General features: G+C 37.2%; 1 protein-coding gene across 5 annotated transcripts in view; it reads right to left on the reverse strand.

Moving 5' to 3' along the window:
* Nucleotides 1-2,246: 2,246 nt before the first annotated feature.
* ABCA5 (ATP binding cassette subfamily A member 5) overlaps nucleotides 2,247-21,704 on the reverse strand; it is a 64,237-nt gene continuing 44,779 nt past the window's right edge. For 4 of the 5 annotated variants that reach the window (XM_036836939.1, XM_036836938.1, XM_036836936.1 and 1 more), the window contains 16 exons: nucleotides 20,579-20,749; nucleotides 19,496-19,609; nucleotides 18,971-19,105; nucleotides 17,406-17,480; nucleotides 16,219-16,310; nucleotides 10,792-10,918; nucleotides 10,372-10,489; nucleotides 10,179-10,270; nucleotides 9,217-9,392; nucleotides 8,765-8,840; nucleotides 8,071-8,165; nucleotides 7,229-7,348; nucleotides 5,984-6,133; nucleotides 5,523-5,602; nucleotides 4,182-4,237; nucleotides 2,247-3,661 (listed from right to left, as the gene is read on the reverse strand). In XM_036836939.1, coding sequence (XP_036692834.1) covers nucleotides 3,554-3,661; nucleotides 4,182-4,237; nucleotides 5,523-5,602; nucleotides 5,984-6,133; nucleotides 7,229-7,348; nucleotides 8,071-8,165; nucleotides 8,765-8,840; nucleotides 9,217-9,392; nucleotides 10,179-10,270; nucleotides 10,372-10,489; nucleotides 10,792-10,918; nucleotides 16,219-16,310; nucleotides 17,406-17,480; nucleotides 18,971-19,105; nucleotides 19,496-19,609; nucleotides 20,579-20,749 — 1,785 coding nt within the window. In that variant the 3' untranslated portion in view covers nucleotides 2,247-3,553. Of the gene's footprint in view, nucleotides 3,662-4,181; nucleotides 4,238-5,522; nucleotides 5,603-5,983; nucleotides 6,134-7,228; nucleotides 7,349-8,070; nucleotides 8,166-8,764; nucleotides 8,841-9,216; nucleotides 9,393-10,178; nucleotides 10,271-10,367; nucleotides 10,490-10,791; nucleotides 10,919-16,218; nucleotides 16,311-17,405; nucleotides 17,481-18,970; nucleotides 19,106-19,495; nucleotides 19,610-20,578; nucleotides 20,750-21,704 lie in introns of those variants that run through there. The other variant, XM_036836940.1, reaches the window with a different exon arrangement.

Genomic DNA, 21,704 nt, shown 5'->3' on the forward strand with positions numbered 1-21,704 from the left:
TTAATATGAGACACTCATTATTCGTTTATCGACACTAAATAACAAAGAATCCATTTCATACAAAATGAAGGGTTGTCTTAAGTTTTCAGTTCTTAAAGCTTATTACTAATAACATAATCATATTTATTTTTCTTAAATGGTAGCATAGAGAATTACTTACATATAACACATTATGAATGAAAAATAAGTAAACTTTTACCTTATAAGAATAGCTGATTAAAAATTTTTCACCTGAGAATAGATTCTTTCATTTTATGTAACATGTTCTTTCAGGAAAGAAAATGAAAAATCAATGTTAGCAATATTAAAAAATACATGAGGGGTAAGCATTTCTATTTTTAAAAAATTAATGTGTATTTATGTTACATAAAAATACAGCATGATTTTTCCTCAAATTCAGAGCACATTTAGAAGAAAATGTTGTGTGACCAACAGAACAATAAAAGCATGACAACACTTACCCTAAATAGAATTGTGCCCCAATAAAATAGTGTTACAACCACTAACAAAGCATCTGTCATATTATATGATATTAAAGTACATAAGTATGTAACCTCCTCCTACTAGACTGTAAGATCTTACACGGTCAAAGTGGATAGTTATTTTCTATCCAAAGAACCCATTGCTTGAAACTTGATCACTAAGATGTCTGTTGAATAAAATTACTCTAAAAACATTTTAATGATAAAAATATTGGTTTTAGATAGTTTGGGCCAATTTAAAGGAAAAAAAGGCTTAAAAGAAAACCCACAGCCTTTTACTGAGAACAAACTGGAAGAAAGATTAAGAGCTCACAAAGAGAAATGTAAAGGACGCTCATCATCGTGTTTTTCAGGCCTCGTTCCTAACGCTGCAGACAGATGTTCGCATTATTATAAGTCACGAACCACGGTCGCTCCGTGAAGTCCAGGTGTTCACTTTTAAGATTCGATTGTGGGTGGAAAATATAAGGCAGGTGATGCGGCTTTTTCTAATTTTTCCTAATATATGTATTTATATTTATTTGTATTGGTACAGAAAAAAAGTTTTGAGATTATAATTTAAGACATTTTGAACTGTATACTGTCAATAAAGATAAATTTCATATTTGACCTGCTGTGTCCTTTTCTTCCCACCCCACTTACCCTTGTTTTCCTAAGTAGTAGTTAAATTATACTTCTGAATAGAAAAAATTCTCTTACTGTGAAAAAATGGGAACAGAACAGTCCTACATTTTAATTTTAATTAAATTAAAATAATTTAATTCATGACCAAAATATATTCACTCTAAGTATGTAAAAACTTTTTTTAAAAAGTCCTTTTTTAAAAAAAATGCTTACAAGAGCACAATAATAGTAAAGTAACTGAATGAACTTAATAGATAGGAAACATGATTATGACTGGTCAGCAGAGCTACAAACCCCCCCCCCCAAAGAGAAACCCTGGGTATTTACATGAATATTAGACACTAAAAGATATCTCTTCACGGCACTGGTTAGCAATGACTTGCTTAGAAAATACAATGTGCTATTTACTAATTTATCTGCAAAGGTAAAGATTTTCTTTCCAAGGTTTCCTGACTTGTCTTCATCGTGTAGTACTATAGTTTAAAAGTTACAACTTTTACTAAAGATGGAAAAGCGAGATTCTCAGGTGAAGAACCAAAAGGTAGGTATCATGAGGCAAGTGCCTTGATAATAAAAGATTAAACATACTAGGCCAGCTGAATCCTACGAGAGGAAGTAACTTCGCTGTGGGTTGTGGAATCCGACCAGAGGCTGTAAAACAGCTCATTTAGATTAGTTAGAAGACAGACCTCTGAGACGGCGGGTAACGTGCCTGCACCGTTAGCAATGTGGCCAAAGCGACAGAGGAAGATGCCAGTCATGTACGTTGACTTTGTACCGAGGCTGAGAAAGGTGCACTATTGTACGTCAGCTGCTACAGCCTAAAAGCACAGCTGTCTGATTACACGGGACGGCGACAACTGAAGTTTCACCTGCGTTAGTTAGTAGCTTCATTAAAGGGTGTAGGAGCAAGAGGGAGGAGATATGGGAACATATGTATACGTGTAGCTGATTCACTTTGTTATACAGCAGAAACTAACACACCATTGTAAAGCAATTATACTCCAATAAAGATGTTTAAAAAAAAGTTTGTACTGCCCCAGAAAAATATCAATTTATATTAAAAACCAACAGAAATATTATGTTTTCTCTGCTACCATAATAAAAACGATCTCAAGTTAAAAAAAAAAAAAAAAAAGGGTGTGGATCTTTAGAGGAGCTCAGCGCCAAAACCTTCTGCTGTGGCTGCTGTTCTTTAAGACTCTTCGTAACGCAATAAACACATGCCTAATATATTTGTTTTCACAAAGTTAATAACTTTCACTCGTCTGGTTGAAATATAATGTCCACTAGTAGGATTTATATTATAGTATACCTATAGTCCACACGTGGGATCTACAAGGAAATATTTCTAAGACTATCTTAACTGTAATCTTACTTCAACTCTGTCAGAGAGTGAAATTCTGGTTTCTTATTAAAGAGAATTATGTATAGTTTACTTATCCTTAATTTAACGCCCAAAAGCTTATTTACATTCCACCACGTTCCAAAGTGAATCTGAGATGAGTAACTAAATAAGTCTACACGGTGATACAGTTAAAACTCTATAAAGGAGAGAGATACTCAAATAATACAGTTTATTTCTAGAATAAAAGAAAATGTGTCCTTTGGAAGGAAGATGACAAAAAAATTTCTATCTTCCACAAGGGGTGGAGGAGAAGGTATGGCTTAATTCTTGTAGCTCTAGATGTCTGTCATTCTAGCCACAAACAGTCAAAGAATCAGACTATTACATAATAAGATTCTACACATGGTCTTCCACAATAATGGAAACACCTCTGAATTTTACCGTAAGCAAAAGAACTGTAACAAGAGCACTGTACCTGAGTTACTTATGTCTAAAATCACCTAACAGAACAAGGTCTCGTTTCAGTTATTCTGGCTGATGAGTGCCACCCAGTGAATGTCACTTCCTGCAGACCTCTAAGTGCACTGAGACTGTCCAGTGTTCAGGTTTTAGGACACCAACTTCCATTGTTTCTTTTAGAAATTAAAAAGGAGAAGCAAACTTTTGCTTTATGTCTCTGTTCTATGTGTTATTTATGTATTCGTTTTTTATTTAGACTGGGGTATTACATACTTATGTAACAAGATGGTATAAACTTAAAAGATAACTGTTCAAAATAAAATGATTCTATCACTATTTCTTCACATCATAAAATCACAAGCACTGTTTCTGAAAAGTGAAAAAGTACATATTCAACTTCACATACAGACTACAGTGCAGTATACTTCAGATACAAACGTGCAGTTTCACTGCATTATGCACAAGTCTTATTTGAAGAAAAGCAAAACACACAACCAACAGCATTTCAATTAACGAAGTCAGGAAAATCCCACGTGCTTTCATGGTTCTCCAATTACCGTTCAAGCAATAAACGTTTAAACCAAAGTTAAAATAAAGTGAAAAAGAAAGAAATGCAGTAAGCAGACTGAGCAACACAAATTCAAAATACTACTCTGTCTTCCTGTGTTCTCTCCCACCAAAGTGTGCTGTTCGGAGTACCACAAGTGTTATCTTCTTCCTCTTGTTCTTTAGTGAGTTCTACAAAAACCTAAATGAAAATAAATAAATGAATACAAAATTCTGTTGTGAAATTACCTTACAAAAATTTTAACTAAATCAGCAATGGCATAAGGCTATACCTAATTACATTAACCATTCAAGTATCAAGAGATATACTGCCATTATTTAAACAGAATAATCTCCACTAATCCCGCAAAAAGATGAATGTTACTTTAGAGGATTAATAGATTATTTGTTTTTTGATTAATATATTAAAGTAGCATCATAAAAAATATTTATAAATATTTAAGCAATGTAATTTCAGATGTGCTAATCTGAAATACCACCCATCATGACTCATTTTCTTCAAACTGAAGAAAAAATACTGAGCTATTCAAAATAAGCAGATGGAGAACCTCAAGTTGTTTAAAATTTACAAAGTTTAGGAATATTCTATAGCGATTGGTCTCTGGCTCACAATCTCCTTCCCTGTCCAATATATACCTAAACAATTAGATACTGGACACCTTCTTCTACAGAAGAACTTTTTAAATTTAACTTTATAGTACCTGTTCCAATGTCGCTTGAGAAAAGCTGTATTCTTCAATGGCAAAAGTATGTTTAGCTGTTAACATATAAAAATAATATTCCACGTCTTAATATTTTTAAGTAATAAAATGGCAATAACTTCTGAGTGGCTAACAATCTGTTTTTTGTTGTTATTGTTGTTTTAATCTCTATAATCAACTCACTTCAATGTAAAGCTGCCAATACAGGTCACTTTCCTCTATCCGCTTCCTTTCTCTCCCAGCCGCCCGATTCTCTACGGCCCTAAGCGCAACGTATCTCATGCGACGGCCTTGCCTTATGCACCTGTTCCAAGCAGCTCCTCTTTCCCTCCTTTCTTCTTCTTCCTCATTTACTCCTGTTTTCATGTTTCTTTTGCTCCTGCTCTCTCTCTCCCATCCCCCAGTCCCAGTACAGTCCATTCTGGACTTCTTACACTAGATTCTGGATATTATTGGTCATGTGTCCATATGCTTTTCTATATTTATTTTAGGTCCGTTTGCATTCTGTTCCAATATCAAATTTCTGGTTTTCTATTCATTCCTTTAATTCTCCCTAATTACTTCAAATGTTCTCTTTAATCATGAAGAAAACACTAGGAGGGAATTCCCTGGTGGTCCAGTGGTTAGGACTCTGTGCTCTCACTGTGGAGGGCACGGGTTCAATCCCTGGTCGGGGAACTAAGATCCCACAAGCCGCGAGGCGCAGCCAAAAAAACAAAAAAAGTATATTTAATGAAGGAACACTTTTTTTTTCTTTTAAAAAGAAAGCACCAGGAAGTTTCATAGTTTACAAATGCCGTAAAATAACCTGTACATGAATACGTGCCCCATCCAGGAGACTGCCTCTCTCTGCTGGTGAGGTATCTTTATCCCATCTAACATTTATTTTTAAAATGCCAAGATTCAATAAACTTCTTTAAAGTTTAGATTTAGGAATGCCTACCCTCTTGCACTATGAATTCTCCTCTCCCTTCTCTGCCTGCCACTGGAGTCTTGCTACCATTGCTACCTCTCTGGTCTAATACAAAGTAAGGATTCACGAAATTCAGTGCTCCCACTTCTGGACTGAACTAGTGAGGGCTAATTAGGATGAACTTTCTCAGAGATGCAACGTGAAAAACCGCAGTGATGTCCAGTGAAAGGTTTACACTACAATACAGTTAATCTACAAAATCCCTAGCGTATGAATATTTACCTACAGTTTAGATTAAATTAGTAAAAGGTCATCTTCTTACTTACCATAGTTTCTACAGTAAACTTGAGTCCCAACTTCTAAACTTTTTAATAAAATTCTTTAATAATTCGAAAGCTACCTCACAATGTTTTTCAAATATTACTTACCTTCTTCCAGCTTAGAAAAAGACTGTGAAAGGGACTGAACATCTTCCTTAGGAATTTTATAAGCCAAAATAGAAGAAAAACTGAAAGCAAAGATAAAATACAGGTAAATTCAAAATCACGACTATGCATTCTGAAGCTAAAGTTCAACATTTTGAAAGTTCAAAATATAACTTATTTTGATACTTATTTAGATAAAAAGTATTTTAAATCTTAAAATATTTCCATGCACAATAAAATAACTCTCTCATTACTCCTGGATAAGAACTTTAAAAACTTTAAATACTATTACATGTTGAAAGATCTAACATTAAAAATAAGCTAGCTTCATAAAACTCCATTCATCAAACTACATTAGTTCAATATTGGTTATACTACGTTTTTTCATTAATCCTTAATACAATAACCAATTTTTACGATTATTGCTGTACAAAGAAATGTAACTAAATTTTTAAAATCTTTACCTTTCCTGACGGCTTGCATTTGGGAAAATATGCTGAATTTCTCTTTGAAGACGGTCTACTTCTAGGTTTTCTATCCACTCCTTTAATTTGATTTCCAAAAAGTATCCTTTTCCAAATTTACTCTTCAGATGTTGGACTGTCCCAATACATCTGTAGTAATTTTTAAAAGGAAGTACAGATATAAGATAACCTGAAAGTTTTGAAGATAATTTCTCACTTAAGAATGATTTAAATAAAATTCCTACGTTGGAATACTTGTCAATTTATATAAAAGTTGCAAATATAAGAGATAATATAGAGTCTTCATATACCCCTCCCCCAATTTCAGTTTCCCTAATACTGTCATCTTGTATTACCATGACACATTTGTCAAAATTAAGAAACCAACACTGGTATATTATTACTGAGTTTATTGCCTTTACTTGGACTTCACCGGTTTCTCCACTAATGTCTTCCTCCTGGCCCAGGATCCACCCAGGATCCCACTGTGCTGTGTGGTCACACCTCCTCAGTCTCCACTGCTCGGGGACAGTTTCTTATTCTATCCTTCTTGGTCTTGGTCATGACTTGGACCAGCAGTTTTGAGAACTGTTTTTGTAGACTGTCCCTCAATTTGGGGTAGGATGTTTTTCTCATGATTAGACTGGGGTGTGGGTTTTTGGAGCCAAGAACACAGAGCTGCAGTACTTTCTCATCACGTCTCAGGGGGCATGTGGTGACCACGTGGCCCTGCCTGGTTAGGGGGGTATGTGTCCCATTTCTCTGCTGTAAAGTTACTATCCACCCCTTCCCATACTTTAGGATACAGACTGGCTAAGTCTAGATGATACTTGGGAGATACTACACAATCTGGCATCTTTCTGTAAAGAGATGTGTCTCTACTCCCACATTTATTTACTTACTCCATCGCTTACCTATATGAGTATGAACTCGTATATTTATTTTATACGCTGGGTTACAATCCCATACAATGCCTACCAATTTTTAAAAATAGCAAATATCATGCCTGAAAATAACACTCTCAGTTGTTGAATAATTAAGCCAATTCCAAAGCAGAGTGGCTGGCCAATTTTTGGAAAAAATTAACATATTTCCAAGTGATTCTAGAGAAAGCTGACAAAACAAGGCAGCATTTTTTAACATTTAAGCTAATGTGTATTATTATAAGTTTCTGAAATGACGGCGTTCAAAATCCAGACGCGTGCCCCGCCCTGCGCCCCTACCCCCTCCGCGGCAAACAGCCACCTTAGCCGCCCAGACACCAGGATAGCCACTCGGTCACAGACGGCCTCCACCTCCTCCATGCAATGAGTGGCCAGGATAGCTGCCCGCGTTTTGTTGTTAAACGCAGCTCTAATTGCGCTCCTACAAGATATAAATAAAATGAAAAGAAGGGAAGGTGGCACCTGAACGTTCATGAAAATACCTGAGTTTTAAAAATCCAACTACTTGGTAACTTAAATTTATCAAATATCATTGCTATAATTAGTATATTCTGCCCAACTGTGATTCTTCTATCCCAACTCATTTTACCTTATTTTTGAAAGCTTGTCAAATGGAAAGAAAGTTCACGATTTCAAGCGTTTCTATGGGTTAAAAGTATGCTAACCAACCGATTACAGAAACCGATGGCTTTTCATGTTATAACAAAAATAGCCACAGAATCACAGGGAAACCTTAACATGCATCTGAACCAAACCTCACATTTTATAGACGTGGAAATCTAGGCTCATAGAGTTGGTCAAACAATTATGAGTACCTAGAAAGAGAGTTCCAATGGACATTTAAGACAATACTGTTATGAGATGTTTACTTACATATGTTACTTTATACAGGAAAAAAACCTTTAAAAAACTATTCAGACAACAGTACTCTCATTTTTGTCCTGGCACACATAATATACTGTTAACAGCTGATGAAAAATATGACCAGGTTTAAAAAGTTTAAGGGGATCTCGAGAAATTTTTAATTACGATTTTTCCTTTTGTGCAGGATTTTTAATCGATACGTGTATGTAACTAACACGAAACCACCCGTGATGATGCTACAGCACAATGGGTCTCAAGCGTCCCTGACGTCATACTTACCACATGTGCTGTTTGGCTTTAGGGTCCATACCTGTGGATGGTTCGTCTAGCAGAGTAACGGGAGGGTTCCCCAGCATACTCAGAGCAAAACACAGCTGGATGGAAAGAAAACGGAGTGCGGGGAAGCTATAAGAAACTCTATCAGGTGGACCTAGAGACTGTCATACAGAGTGAAGTAAGTCAGAAAGAGAAAAACAAATACCGTATGCTAACACATATATACAGAATCTAAAAAAAAAAAAAAAGGTTCTGAAGAATGTAGGGGCAGGAGAGGAATAAAGATGCAGGTGTAGAGAATGGACTTGAGGACACGGGGAGGGGGAAGGGTAAGCTGGGACGAAGTGAGAGAGTGGCATGGACATATATACACTACCAAATGTAAAATGGATAGCTAGTGGGAAGCAGCCGCATAGCACAGGGAGATCAGCTCAGTGCTTTGTGACCACCTAGAGGGGTGGGATAAGGAGGGTGGGAGGGAGACGCAAGAGGGAGGGGATATGGGGATATATGTATACGAATAGCTGATTCACTTTGTTATACAGCCGCAACTAACACAACAATGTAAAGCAATTATACCCCAATACAGATGTAAAAAAAAAAAAAACACAGAATGTAAAAAAAAGAAAAAAAAAAAAAAAAAAAAGAAACTACCAGGCACCAGGCTATACACACACTTGTCGTTTAATAAAAGTACCTTTCGCTTGATTCCTGCAGGTAGTTTCTTTACTGTTTTCTGGAGATGTTCTTTTAAATCAAGTGCATTTGTTATTCTGCAAAATACACAATACAAAATGAGTGCACCATGATGCACATAAATACAAATATAAAGTGATCACTGACACTGTTTTTTTCCTAGAACAATTACTCTGTTGAAGCTCACTTTAAATAAATTAATATCTTGATTAAAAGGTTCACTTTAAAATAGGTTTCATGACATTTATAGGTACATTCATTCTGTATTTATAAATAAAAATGTTTCCTTTTCATTTTCATGGCTGTTATAATTTGGTAAAGAATATATGAAAAATTAATGGTCTTCTTCTATGAAAATTATGATTCACGGAAATGCCTGTTATGAAATTTTAAAGCCGTGGCATGTAAACCTTTCTCCAGGTAACAAAAAGGTTCTAGAGACAATTATTTTACCGAATTATGACCTCGTTCATGTCACTGGCACTCATTCCTTTCACAGCTCCATAAATTTCAAAATGTTCCTGCAGTGTAATCTCTGGCCACAGTGGGTTTATCTGAGGACAGTAGCCCATACACTTTACGGAATCATCATCTCCAGCTGGGTCTGAAGAATAGTCTCCTAGAAATACCTGCAGAAATATAAACCGAGTGTAATGACTATTTTTGCTTAACTTACATCGTAAAGGAAGTGGCAAGTGGGTTAATTCAAACTCCTTCCAAACTCCTGACTTCCTAAAGTCAGGGTCACAGCAGGTCAGATTCTCACCCCTTTCTGATGAAGAAACAACACACATGGCTGCGTCAGAGATGAGTGACATGGCCAGAAAAGGTGACCACGGATGCAGGGTTGGGTGGGAAGGCAAGGTCCATTTTAACCAGGAAGATCAGGGGGCCCCACGGAAAGGTGATTTTTGAGCCAAGGGAACAAGTGAATTTGATCATCTGGTTTTCTATGGGTAAGGAATAGCCGACATAAGGGATACCTAAGGTAAAAGGAAAAGAGTAAAGTGTGCCTGGCATTTTCCAGCAAAGCAATGAGCCAGCGTGGCTGGCGTGAAGGAAGCAGCTTCCTGTGATCAAAGGCTAGCTGACGGCAAGGTCAAGATTAGCTCCTCTATTTCCTGAAGTTAATACAACGGGCTTCTATTAAGTCAGTGGACAAATCACCCATGCTTGTAATCAGCATAAAAGCAGAAATACTGTACCTGTGTGTGTTCTGCATGTGTGTATGCAAATTTGACTATGTACATTATTCTCACAGATAAGCAAAAAGATCATAATTTGATCAAGCTATCCTAAAAAATTAATACCAGAAACATGAAATTTGAGCATCAACATCCCATTTGTCACTAAGAAATTTATTTTAATTAAAAATATAAATCATATTCAATATATCACACACCATTATACCATACCTGGCCTGAAGTTGGTTCTATATCACCAACCAGAATATTAATAATCGTGCTTTTGCCTGCACCATTTGGACCCAATAGTCCCAAGATCTCTCCTAAAGGAATTAAAAGAAAAACTGTCATATGTAAATCAAACTAAAAAATGAAAATTACTCTTCCAGAAAAGTTATTCAAGAAAAAATAATTAAATACCAGCCTTTTTTCACACAGAAGGAGACATATTTATTTGCCACTTTCTTTATTTTTCTTGTAAGAAAAAAATCTTTCTTGTCTTCATATTCTTTATGCAAATTGTTGACCATAATGGCTGGCTTCTAATAAGGGAAACAGGATTTTAAAAAAGAGTTATAAATCAGATATCCATTGTTCAATGACAGGCCGTACACAGCTCATGGCCATATCGTAAGAACTATATTTGCTAATAAGGGGTACTGCATAGATAACTGTCCATTTATGACGGGAATAATGGCTTGTTCAAAAGAAAGTGGACATATTTTTTCAAAGACAGGCTTCTTGGCGATCGATTCATATAAGGGGACAATTTTCGAGGCTAACCCTGTGCAGAGGGGCTGCTCACTGCTCACCGCACGCGGCTCAGCAAGAGAGACTGAGTTACCTCCTCGTGGCGCTGGCAGCTCAGCAATTCTTTGACCTTCACCCTTTCAGCTCTGACATCTTCATCTTCATCCTCATTGTTTGGTGGTTCCGGAAACTTCCTACTTTTGGACTTTGTTGTAAGGGTCCTGAAAGTATAAATAGATTTTCAAATAATTAAAATGGTAAGAAATTGAAGCACTACATAGAGAAAAGACTGAAAAAAATATAGCAACATGTGCTCTGTTATCGGAGATCAGTTATCTCTTAAAGGTAGAAATTACAGAGCTATTTTTCACTCACTGACATCATCTGGATGATATTATCTAAATTCATTCATTTATTCAACAATTATTTATAACCAGTATATGTCAAGCACTAGTTCACAGAAAGATAAAAAAGATTGAAAAAAAAACAACACAGACCCTGCTCTCAAAGAATTTACATCTTGGGTGTACATGAGATGACCCAGGCAGCATGGACGGAGAGGCTGAAGTCAGCATCTGTAGCAACACCATAAAGGTGGGCAGAGGAAAGAGTGCTTCCAAAGGAAACTCTGAAGTACTATTAAGAGAGATAAAGAGGCAAATAGAAGTTGACATTATGGGAAAAAAAAAAAGAAAGAAAGAGGAGAAAAGTTTAAGGGAAGAAGTCAGTCACATTTAAGGCTGTAGATCAGGTAAAGAGGGTGAGCCTACTTTACCAGACAGAGAGGAGCCATTAGTTACCTTACCGCAAACAGGAGCAGTCAAGAGGTGAGGGCAGGAGCCAGATGGCAGGAGTTAGGGAGTGAATGGGATGTGAGAAAGGAGGTGACAAACTGGAGGTGGAAGCTTTCTGGCTATAAGAGGAAAGAGACTGTCTTTTCCCCATTGTATATTCTTGCCTCCTTTATCAAAGATAAGGTGACCATATGTGCGTGGGTTTATCTCTGGGCTTTCTATCCTGTTCCATTGATCTATATTTCTGTTTTTGTGCCAGTACCATACTGTCTTGATTACTGTAGCTTTGTAGTATAGTCTGAAGTCCAGGAAACTGATTCCTCCAGCTCCGTTTTTCTTTCTCAAGATTGCTTTGGCTATTCAGGGTCTTTTGTGTCTCCATACAAATTGTGAAATTTTTTGTTCTAGTTCTGTGAAAAATGTCAGTGGTAGTTTGATAGGGATTGCATTGAATCTGTAGATTGCTTTGGGTAGTACAGTCATTTGCACAATGTTGATTCTTCCAATCCAAGAACATGGTATATCTCTCCATCTATTTGTATCATCTTTAATTTCTTTCATCAGTGTCTTATGATTTTCTGCATACAGGTCTTTTGTCTCCTTAGGTAGGTTTATTCCTAGGTCTTTTATTCTTTTTGTTGCAATGGTAAATGGGAGTGTTTTCTTAATTTCACTTTCAAATTTCTCATCATTAGTGTATAGGAATGCAAGAGATTTCTGTGCATTAATTTTGTATCCTGCTACTTTACCAAATTCATTGATTAGCTCTAGTAGTTTTCTGGTAGCGTCTTTAGGATTCTCTATGTATAGTATCATGTCATCTGCAAAGAGTGACAGCTTAACTTCTTCTTTTCGATTTGGATTCCTTTTATTTCTTTTTCTTCTCTGATTGCTGTGGCTAAAACTTCCAAAACTATGTTGAATAATAGTGGTGAGAGTGGGCAACCTTGTCTTGTTCCTGATCTTAGTGGAAATGGTTTCAGTTTTTCACCATTGAGGATGATGTTGGTTGTGGGTTTGTCATATATGGCCTTTATTATGTTGAGGTAAGTTCCCTCTATGCCTACTTTCTGGAGGGTTTTTATCATAAATGGGTGTTGAATTTTGTCGAAAGCTTTCTCTGCATCTATCGAGATGATGATATGGTTTTTCTCCTTCAATTTGTTAATACGGTGTATCACATTGATTGATTTGCGTATATTGAATAATCCTTGCATTCCTGGGATAAAACCCCACTTGATCATGGTGTATGATCCTTTTAATGTGCTGTTGGATTCTGTTTGTTAGTATTTTGTTGAGGATTTTTGCATCTATGTTCATCAGTGATATTGGTCTGTAGTTTTCTTTTTTTGTGACATCTTTGTCTGGTTTTGGTATCAGGGTGATGGTGGCCTCGTAGAATGAGTTTGGCAGTGTTCTTCCCATATACAATGGAGTAAAGACAGCCTCTTCAGTAAGTGGTCCTGGGAAAACTGGACAGCTACATGTAAAAGAATGAAATTAGAACACTCCCTAACATCATACACAAAAATAAACTCAAAATGGATTAAAAACCTAAATATAAGGCCAGACACTATCAAACTCTTAGAGAAAAACATCGGCAGAACAGTCTATGACCTAAATCACAGCAAGATCCTTTTTGACCCACCTCCTAGAGAAAGGGAAATAAAAACAAAAATAAACAAATGGAACCTAATGAAACTTAAAAGCTTTTGCACAGCAAAGGAAACTATAAACAAGATGAAAAGACAACCCTCAGAATGGGAGAGATTATTTGCAAATGAAGCAACTGACAAAGGATTAATCTCCAAAATTTACAAGCAGCTCATGCAGCTCAATATCAAAAAAACAAACAACCAAATCCAAAAATGGGCAGAAGACCTAAACAGACATTTCTCCAAAGAAGATACACAGATTGCCAACAAACACATGAAAGAATGCTCAACATCATTAATCGTTAGAGAAATGCAAATCAAAACTACAATGCAATATCATCTCACACGGGTCAGAATGGCCATCATCAAAAAATCTACAAACAACAAATGCTGGAGAGGGTGTGGAGAAAAGGGAACCCTCATACACTGTTGGTGGGAATGTAAATTGATACAGCCACTATGGAGAACAGCATGGAGGTACCATAAAAAACTAAAAATAGAACTATCATACGACCCAGCAATCCCACTACAGGGCATATACCCTGAGAAGACCATAATGCAAAGAGAGTCATGTACCACAATGTTCATTGCAGCTCTATTTACAATAGCCAGGACATGGAAGCAACCTAAGTGTCCATCGACAGAAGAATGGATAAAGAAGATGTGGCACATATATACAATGGAATATTACTCAGCCATAAAAAGAAACGAAATTCAGTTATTTGTAGAGAGGTGGATGGACCTAGAGTCTGTCATACAGAGTGGAGTAAGTCAGAAAGAGAAAAACAAATACCATATGCTACCACATATATATGGAATCTAAAAAAAAAAGTCATGAAGAACCTAGGGGCAAGACGGGAATAAAGACACAGACCTACTAGAGAATGGACTTGAGGACACGGGGAGGGGGAAGGGTAAGCTGGCACAAAGTGAGAGAGTGGTAGTGTATATATGGACATATATACACTACCAAATGTAAAATAGATAGCTAGTGGGAAGCAGTCACATAGCACAGGGAGATCAGCTCGGTGCTTTGTGACCAGTTAGAAGGGTGGGATAGGGAGGGAGGGAGGGAGGGAGACGCAAGAGGGAAGAGATATGGGGATATATGTGTATGTATAACTGATTCACTTTGTTATAAAGCAGAAACTAACACACCATTGTAAAGCAATTATACTCCAATAAAAACGTTAAAAAAATAAAAAATATACGTATGATCAAAAAAAAAAAAAAAGGAAAGAAGGGATAAGAGCTAGAGAGGGATTCAGGTTTCAATGTGATTGATGAGTTCTGACATGTATTACTTTGTTTTATATGGGAGGAAGGCGACCTCCTCCCAAAGGGAAATATACCCAATAAGATCCAAAAGGGAAAGACACAGAAAAAGAGAGCTGACTGAGCAACATCTTTAAGCAGACAGAACACAGGAAGACTTGGATAACAAGGCGGACACCTTCCTCTGGGGCTGGGAAAAAGCAAGAGTGACGAAAGATGTGGACAAGTGTGTACACATTTTATAATTTATAATCAGGTGCTTCTGTTTCCTGAGACAGATGGCAAGATCATCCACTGAGAAGTAAGAAGTGAGGTGAGCTGAGGTGACTCTGAGAATCTGAGGGATAGAAAGAAGGCCTGCGAGAACTACGGAAACGAAAAAGATAGGAAGGTGCTGAGTAGGTAAAGGCGTAGGGTTGCCAAACAGCGTTACAACAGAGCTGAGTGTCTACGGGATGAGTATGTGGCATCATCAGTGGCTCTGATGCAAACAGAGCGTGAAGTGGAACAGAGACGAAAGTCACTGGCTTGGAGAAAATCAGAAGCTGAGGGGTTATGGTGTTGGAAGGGTTATCCGTGTGGATGCTGGTATCTCCCCCAAAACGAGAGCAGGAATAAAGGCAAAGACGCAGAAGGAGAGCCAGAAACTCTGCCTCAATGGATGAGAGATGGGTCCAGTGGCTAGTGAATAACCACTACACATTTACCAATACTTTCCAGTTTTCTCCAGAATGTGAATATTCAGCAAATAAACAAATATGTGAGAAATATAAAAAAGAAATTCAGAACCAATTTAGTACCAATGGCCATATATCAAGAAATAACTCTTCTTCAAATTTAAAACATCCTTTGAAAAAAAATGCACAGACTTGGAGAAAATATTTTAAAATATATCTGATAAGAGATTTGTATCCAGAATATATTAAAAAAACTCAAAATTCAATAATATAAAGACAACCCAATTTTTTAAATGGGCAAAGGATTCAGACTGACATGTCTCCAAAGTAGATATAAAAATGAACAATAAGCACATGAAAAGACACTCCACATCATGAATCATCAGGGAAGTGCAAATAAGAACCACAATGAGACACTAACGTGCACCCACGAGAATAGCTAAAATCAAAAAGACAATAACACATATGGGAAACAACAGAACCCTCATCCACTCCCAGGAGTAAAATGGTGCAGTCACTGTGGAAAACAGTCTGGCAGTTCTTGAAAAGGTTAAACATAAAGCTACCACAATGACTCATCAATTCCACTCCTAGGTATCCTCCCAAGAGAAATGAAAATGTACGTCCACACAAATACTTGCACTCAAATGTGCATCGTAGCATGACTCACAATAGCCAAAAAGTGGCAACAGCTCAAATGCCAATCAACCGATAAATAGATCAAGTGTGGTATATCCATACCATGTAATATTACTCTGCAAAAACAAACAAACAAAAAGGTAATGAGGTACTGCTACATGTTACAACGTGGATGAACTTCCAGAACATTATGCCCAAGTAAAAGAAGCCAGACAAGAAAAGACCCCATCTTGCATAATTCCATTTAAATGAATGTGTAAAATATGCAGATCTATGGAGACAGAAGGTAGATTAGTGGTTACATAGGGCTGGGGGCCAGCTGAGGCGGGAAGGATGTGACCAGCGGACACAACGTTTCTTTTTGGGGGTGATGGAAATGACCTACAATCAGATTATGGTGATGGCTGCACAACTCTGTCAATATATTAAAAAAAAAAACATTAAAATTTTAAAAAATTAAACCTGAAATTAAAAAACTGACCTGAAAAAGGGATCCTTTCTTAATGATCTGCCTCCATATTTTTTCTCATAGTACTGTAAGAGGAAAATCCACAGCACACACTGCAGGTAAGGCTAAAAGAAAAACAGGTTACAGCTCGTGACTGAATCATTTGGGGTTTTTTTTTTTCCCCGTGTACCAACAGAACCAAAACCACATACATCAGGTTCCTTACCATCACCGAAAAAATTCATCACAATTTTTTTTTGCATGTCATACAATGAGTTAAGAATAAATGTTAATGGACATATATACACTACCAAATGTAAAATAGATAGCTAGTGGGAAGCAGCCGCATAGCACAGGGAGATCAGCTCGGTGCTTTGTGACCACCTAGAGGGGTGGGATAGGGAGGGTGGGAGGGAGACGCAAGAGGGAGGAGATATGGGGATATATGTATACATATAGCTGATTCATTCTGTTATACAGCAGAAACTAACTAGACATTGTAAAGCAATTATACTCCAATAAAGATGTTGAAAAAAAAAAAAAGAATAAATGTTAATACAAACCAAGGTAGATTTTTAGTAAAATGATCCTTCACATACTTTTCTACCTCTGTAAAGTTCATCTGTTGTCAGCTTCATATATTATAATTTTTTTTTTTTTTTTTAAAGATTTATTTATTGATTAGCTGATTGATTGCTATGTTGGGTCTTCGTTTCTGTGCTAGGGCCCTCTCCAGTTGCGGCAAGCGGGGGCCACTCTTCATCGCGGTGCGCGGGCCTCTCACTATCGCGGCCCCTCCCGCTGCGGAGCACAGGCTCCAGACGCGCAGGCTCAGCAGTTGTGGCTCACGGGCCCAGCCGCTCCGTGGCATGTGGGATCTTCCCAGACCAGGGCTCGAACCCGTGCCCCCTGCATTAGCAGGCAGATTCTCAACCACTGCGCCACCAAGGAAGCCCCATATATTATAATTTTAAAACAGCTTTGTTTTTGTTTCTATGGAAGCCAGAATTATCATTAAATAGTATTAATGACATGAAAAAAACAAGTACATTAAAGTGGATGTATTCAGTAAGTGAAATACACATTAGCTAGCACTGACTAACACACTTGACTTCTTATGCACCTTCATTTTTATGCAACGGGATAAAAACTAAAAAGAGAGTTAAAATCACATGACCAAAGCACTCATAAGGTCACATGCTAACACAGTTATTTCTTACCGATATAACGGCCACCAAAAGACTATCCCACGGGTTGTAGGTGTCCTCTTCTTTTTGAATATTCTTCCAAGAAATCTAAGGCAAAAATTTTTGAAAATTTATATGTGGCTGTGATACTGTGATATAATGAAATGTGGTCTTTGACCACAGTTCCTGGCCCAGAACTTCTAAAACCCTTGGAATTTCCTGAGTGACAGAGGGGATAGGAGTGTCTCGCGCTGTATAAAACAAGCCCCTCTCAACCTCAGCTGAGTCTACGCTAACGAGGGGACTCTCAGGGGAGGATGGAGGCTGACTGACAGAGGACCAGCTGGACTAGAGAGCTGGAACTTCCCGCCCCAGGTGCCACCACCAGGGAGGGGAGAAGAGCGCGGAGACTGGTTAGCTCATCTTGCCCAAGTCATGGGACCTCCACAAAGCCTCTAACACGGGGCTCAGAGAGCATGCTCACGCAGGAGGACGGCTCACTTCCTTCAGGAGCTCTGCCCTTGGGACCCTTCTGGACCCTGCCCTGCGGCCCTCTCCACCTGGCTGTTTATTTGTGCATCCGTCACAATACGCCGGGAAGAGTAAACCAAGTGCTTCCCCGAGTTCTGGGAGCCAGTTCTAGAGCAAAGTACTGACCCCCGAGAAGGGGTCCAAGTCAGACAGAACGAGGGTGGCCTGGGGACCCACGACCTGTGACTGGAATCTGAAGCGGGGGGCCGCCTGCGGGACTGACCCCTGAACCCATGGGGTCTGCACTAACTCTGGTCAGTGTCAGAACTGCTGAATGTCAGGGAAAACCCACACGTTCGGTGTCGGAAGCGCTGTGCGCAGAGGAACCAATTTTCTTTTAGCTGCAACATGTAGAAACGTTCAGATTAAAATGAAAAAAATGCATTTAACAGCAAACACGTCTTCTCTACAAATTAGCTAGCTGTTCATATTTATAGCCATGTTTTGTAGTTAGATTAAAATCTTCCTCACACCAAAATATGCCTATCAGAGCAGGTATAAATTAAATTATAAACTTAAGCCAAAAAAAGGGAGGGGAGAGAGGTAAGGAGGTGTGTCAGTAGAATTAATCAGAAATCGTCCTAAATTAATAATTCATCACTTAATTTTTTTTCTAACCACAGAAATTGTTTTCAATTAACCAGGCTTAATAAAATTAATTTGTTCCTCTATTTTTTTCTTGAAAAAAAATCGCTCAAACTTTATTTTTTCCTCATCCCTGTATAGTACAATACACTTGAAAAACTCCCCCAAAACTCCCCAGTCCAACACATATGGACTGCAGTCAGATCATACTTCTAATTTGTGTACATTGTTTTGGGCATGAAAGACCATGTAATGAACACAGTCCTTCTCCTTTGAGAATCTGCAGTTTAGAAACATGCTTGAAAAGATTCCACAGTAATTTTACATTTACTGCTACATTAATAGTATTTAAATCAAGTACTAGCAGCCAACCTGAGTTTTTTTTTTTTTTTTACTACTTCAGTACAAGAGCTAAGATCCCAAAGATTAGGCAGTCATTATTTACCCTTTTTAAAAAATATCAGAACACCTAACAGACCTACCTTTATGAAACAAATCAGGCAACCCAGAAGCGGATAGATTGGAATGGCTATGCACAAGGCATAATGAAGAATAACTGTAACTGTATACCCCATAAAATAAGTTATTTCGGTGACTGCAATGCAAGCCAATGCTGTCTAAAGAAAAAAATGAGAAAACAAGTGAAAAGATGTTTAGCAATTTCATACAAACTTACTGGGTGCCTCAGCATTAACTATGTCTTTAATCTTCTAATAAAACCTGGAACCACAGCAGATACTTAGTCAGAAAGTGTCAGAGCGCCGACACCAGTTTTTCGTAGCTGGCATCCTTGTCATGCTAGTTGTTAAATGCAACAAAGTATCATCCCTTCGTGGAGTGGGCGGGGCTGAAGACGCGCACACACGCTAAGAGATGCTGCTAGCCAGCTAAGCTCTGCACTCGGAAACGACACAGCAACCCTTTCAGTATAATCATGAAAAGAGTCCATGACTTGCAAATAACGGGCTAGGAAAAGCTGAGACGAAATGATATAAAATGTGACTTACCACAGAATAGATAAATGACCAAAATTCTTTGGTATTTACAATTTTTTTAAAAGTGAAAGAAGTAATATAGGTAAACAGAATAACTGATGGAACATATCCAATAAGGCAAAAAACCTGCAAGACAGAAATGTGTGTTTTTATGTAAAAATATGAGTAGCTAACCGTCCATATGATGTAAAATACCAGTCACACTAAATCATTAGGGAATAATTATTCTTCAAGTTTTATTGCTCAACAGATCGCTCCAAAAACACGGAAACTGTAGTTCCTTGAGGAGTTACTCCTAAATCAATAAAACTCATGTTTTTAACTGCTAACACAATCTTGAATAAGCCATTTAAACTAAATACTATTTGAAGCTCTTTTTTTATGCCAAGTAAAATACTGTCTCTTACCATTTTATTATGAAAAGCAAGCATAGCTGGTTACGGCTTTATCAATCTCCATCAACTATTAGCTTCTATTTTACTGTACAGCACTTAATGTACTTTGTAAATTTTTAAGAAAAACATTTATTAAGTTATAAGGTGGAAATTAATCTGTAAGGTCAGGATGGCCTCTGGCAAAGCTCCTAAGCTGACTTTCAGCAACCCCAACCTACCAAGCTCTGTTTTCGCTTTTTTCTAATATAATTCATAGGAAAGGATCTAGTGTCAGTCATCGACATACGAATATGAATGCAAATCACACTCTTCCTTAGTATTTTAAGCCATACTTTAAATTATGGAATAAAAGAGCTTCTTCTTTGTGAAATTATTTTCAGGCACAGAGACAAAGAAGACATTTAAAGGAAGGACTGTTTAAGTATTCCTGATTACATACAAGTAGGCAGTCTACATGAAAGACCACCTCAGTTTCAAGGAATTATTTCGTAATGGTAAAGTTATTGTTTTTAAAAATCACTTAGGGCAATATAAACTGCATTGATTATAGGTATCGTATACAAAAATTAGATAGATGTCGGTTCTGTTTTCTGGAACATCACAATTACTCAATCAGACAATTACCACATTTATAAAGATCTAGCTTTTTAAAATAACATTTTATTTATAAATAGCATGAATACAACTGATGTCAACTTACCACAGAAAGGAACTTGACAGCATAAAAATATAATCCATAATGAAATGAAAATAAACTGCCTAACATCAAAGTAAGAACCACAGAGAATAAGGGGACGTCAACAAGAGCCTGTCCAATCCAGTAGGCAGAAGGCAGAAGACCCGAAAGTTTAAGTTGAGTGTAAGCTTTGATCTAAAAAAAAAAAAAGCAAAAATCGATTGTAATTTTAAACATCTTGCAAACGAAAAACTCTAGCAAATGGTTGTAGAACTCTTAATTTTACATCAACGAAAAAGGTCACATTCTGTCAATAGGTAATAAAAGCCCTCCTATAGCTAAATATAAATTCCATCTAGCCTGTAATCTGGCTCATTATTTCTGAGGTGTAAACATTTCAACAAAATTTTTCAGCATCAGGATACAGCAGTGCAGCTAAGAAACACAAAACTAAAATAAAGTAAAAGGTGTCATGGGGGTTATAGCTAGCTGTGCAAACAGTAAGCAGCCAAAACATAACTGCTTTTGAAATTCTGTGGAAATAGACAGAAAAACAGGTTTAAGAAAAAGGATTCTCACTTTTAAATACTGACCTTTCATGAAAACACTAATAAATGGCCAAGTACCCGCTGATTTACACAGGGCTTTCAGCTTAAGCACTGGTGATGCATTTGAAAGCCTTTTACACACTCCTGTGTATAAAAAATGTTAGCTGTTTCTTATTACCACAAGGGAATAGCATTTGCAAGTGTACAAACAGTAAACTTAAATGATCATTGTTTTCCTAACCCTCTCGTTATTTAATTTGAAATTTTAAGAATCTTTCATAAATCCAAATACCTAACAATCTTATTCAGTTGATTTTTGTCATCTATGAAACATCTGTTCATAATAATTGAATGTGTTATAAGAAAGAGCTAGCCATAGAGAAGGTAAGAGAAGAGTGGGCTATAAATATTAGTTAAGACAAAGAAGAGAAATGATTTAAAAAATGGACAACTTTCGTGTTCAATGAATTAGAAGAAGGAAAATATAAATTTCAATATAAGTATAAAAACATAGACCATGTCAAATGAAATGATTTTGGATAATCCATGCTTTTGTCATTCACACATTGCTGGTAGGAAAGCAAAATGGTTTACCCACCCTG

Source organism: Balaenoptera musculus, chromosome 20, assembly GCF_009873245.2.
Source record: "Balaenoptera musculus isolate JJ_BM4_2016_0621 chromosome 20, mBalMus1.pri.v3, whole genome shotgun sequence".
Lineage (NCBI taxonomy): Eukaryota > Metazoa > Chordata > Mammalia > Artiodactyla > Balaenopteridae > Balaenoptera > Balaenoptera musculus.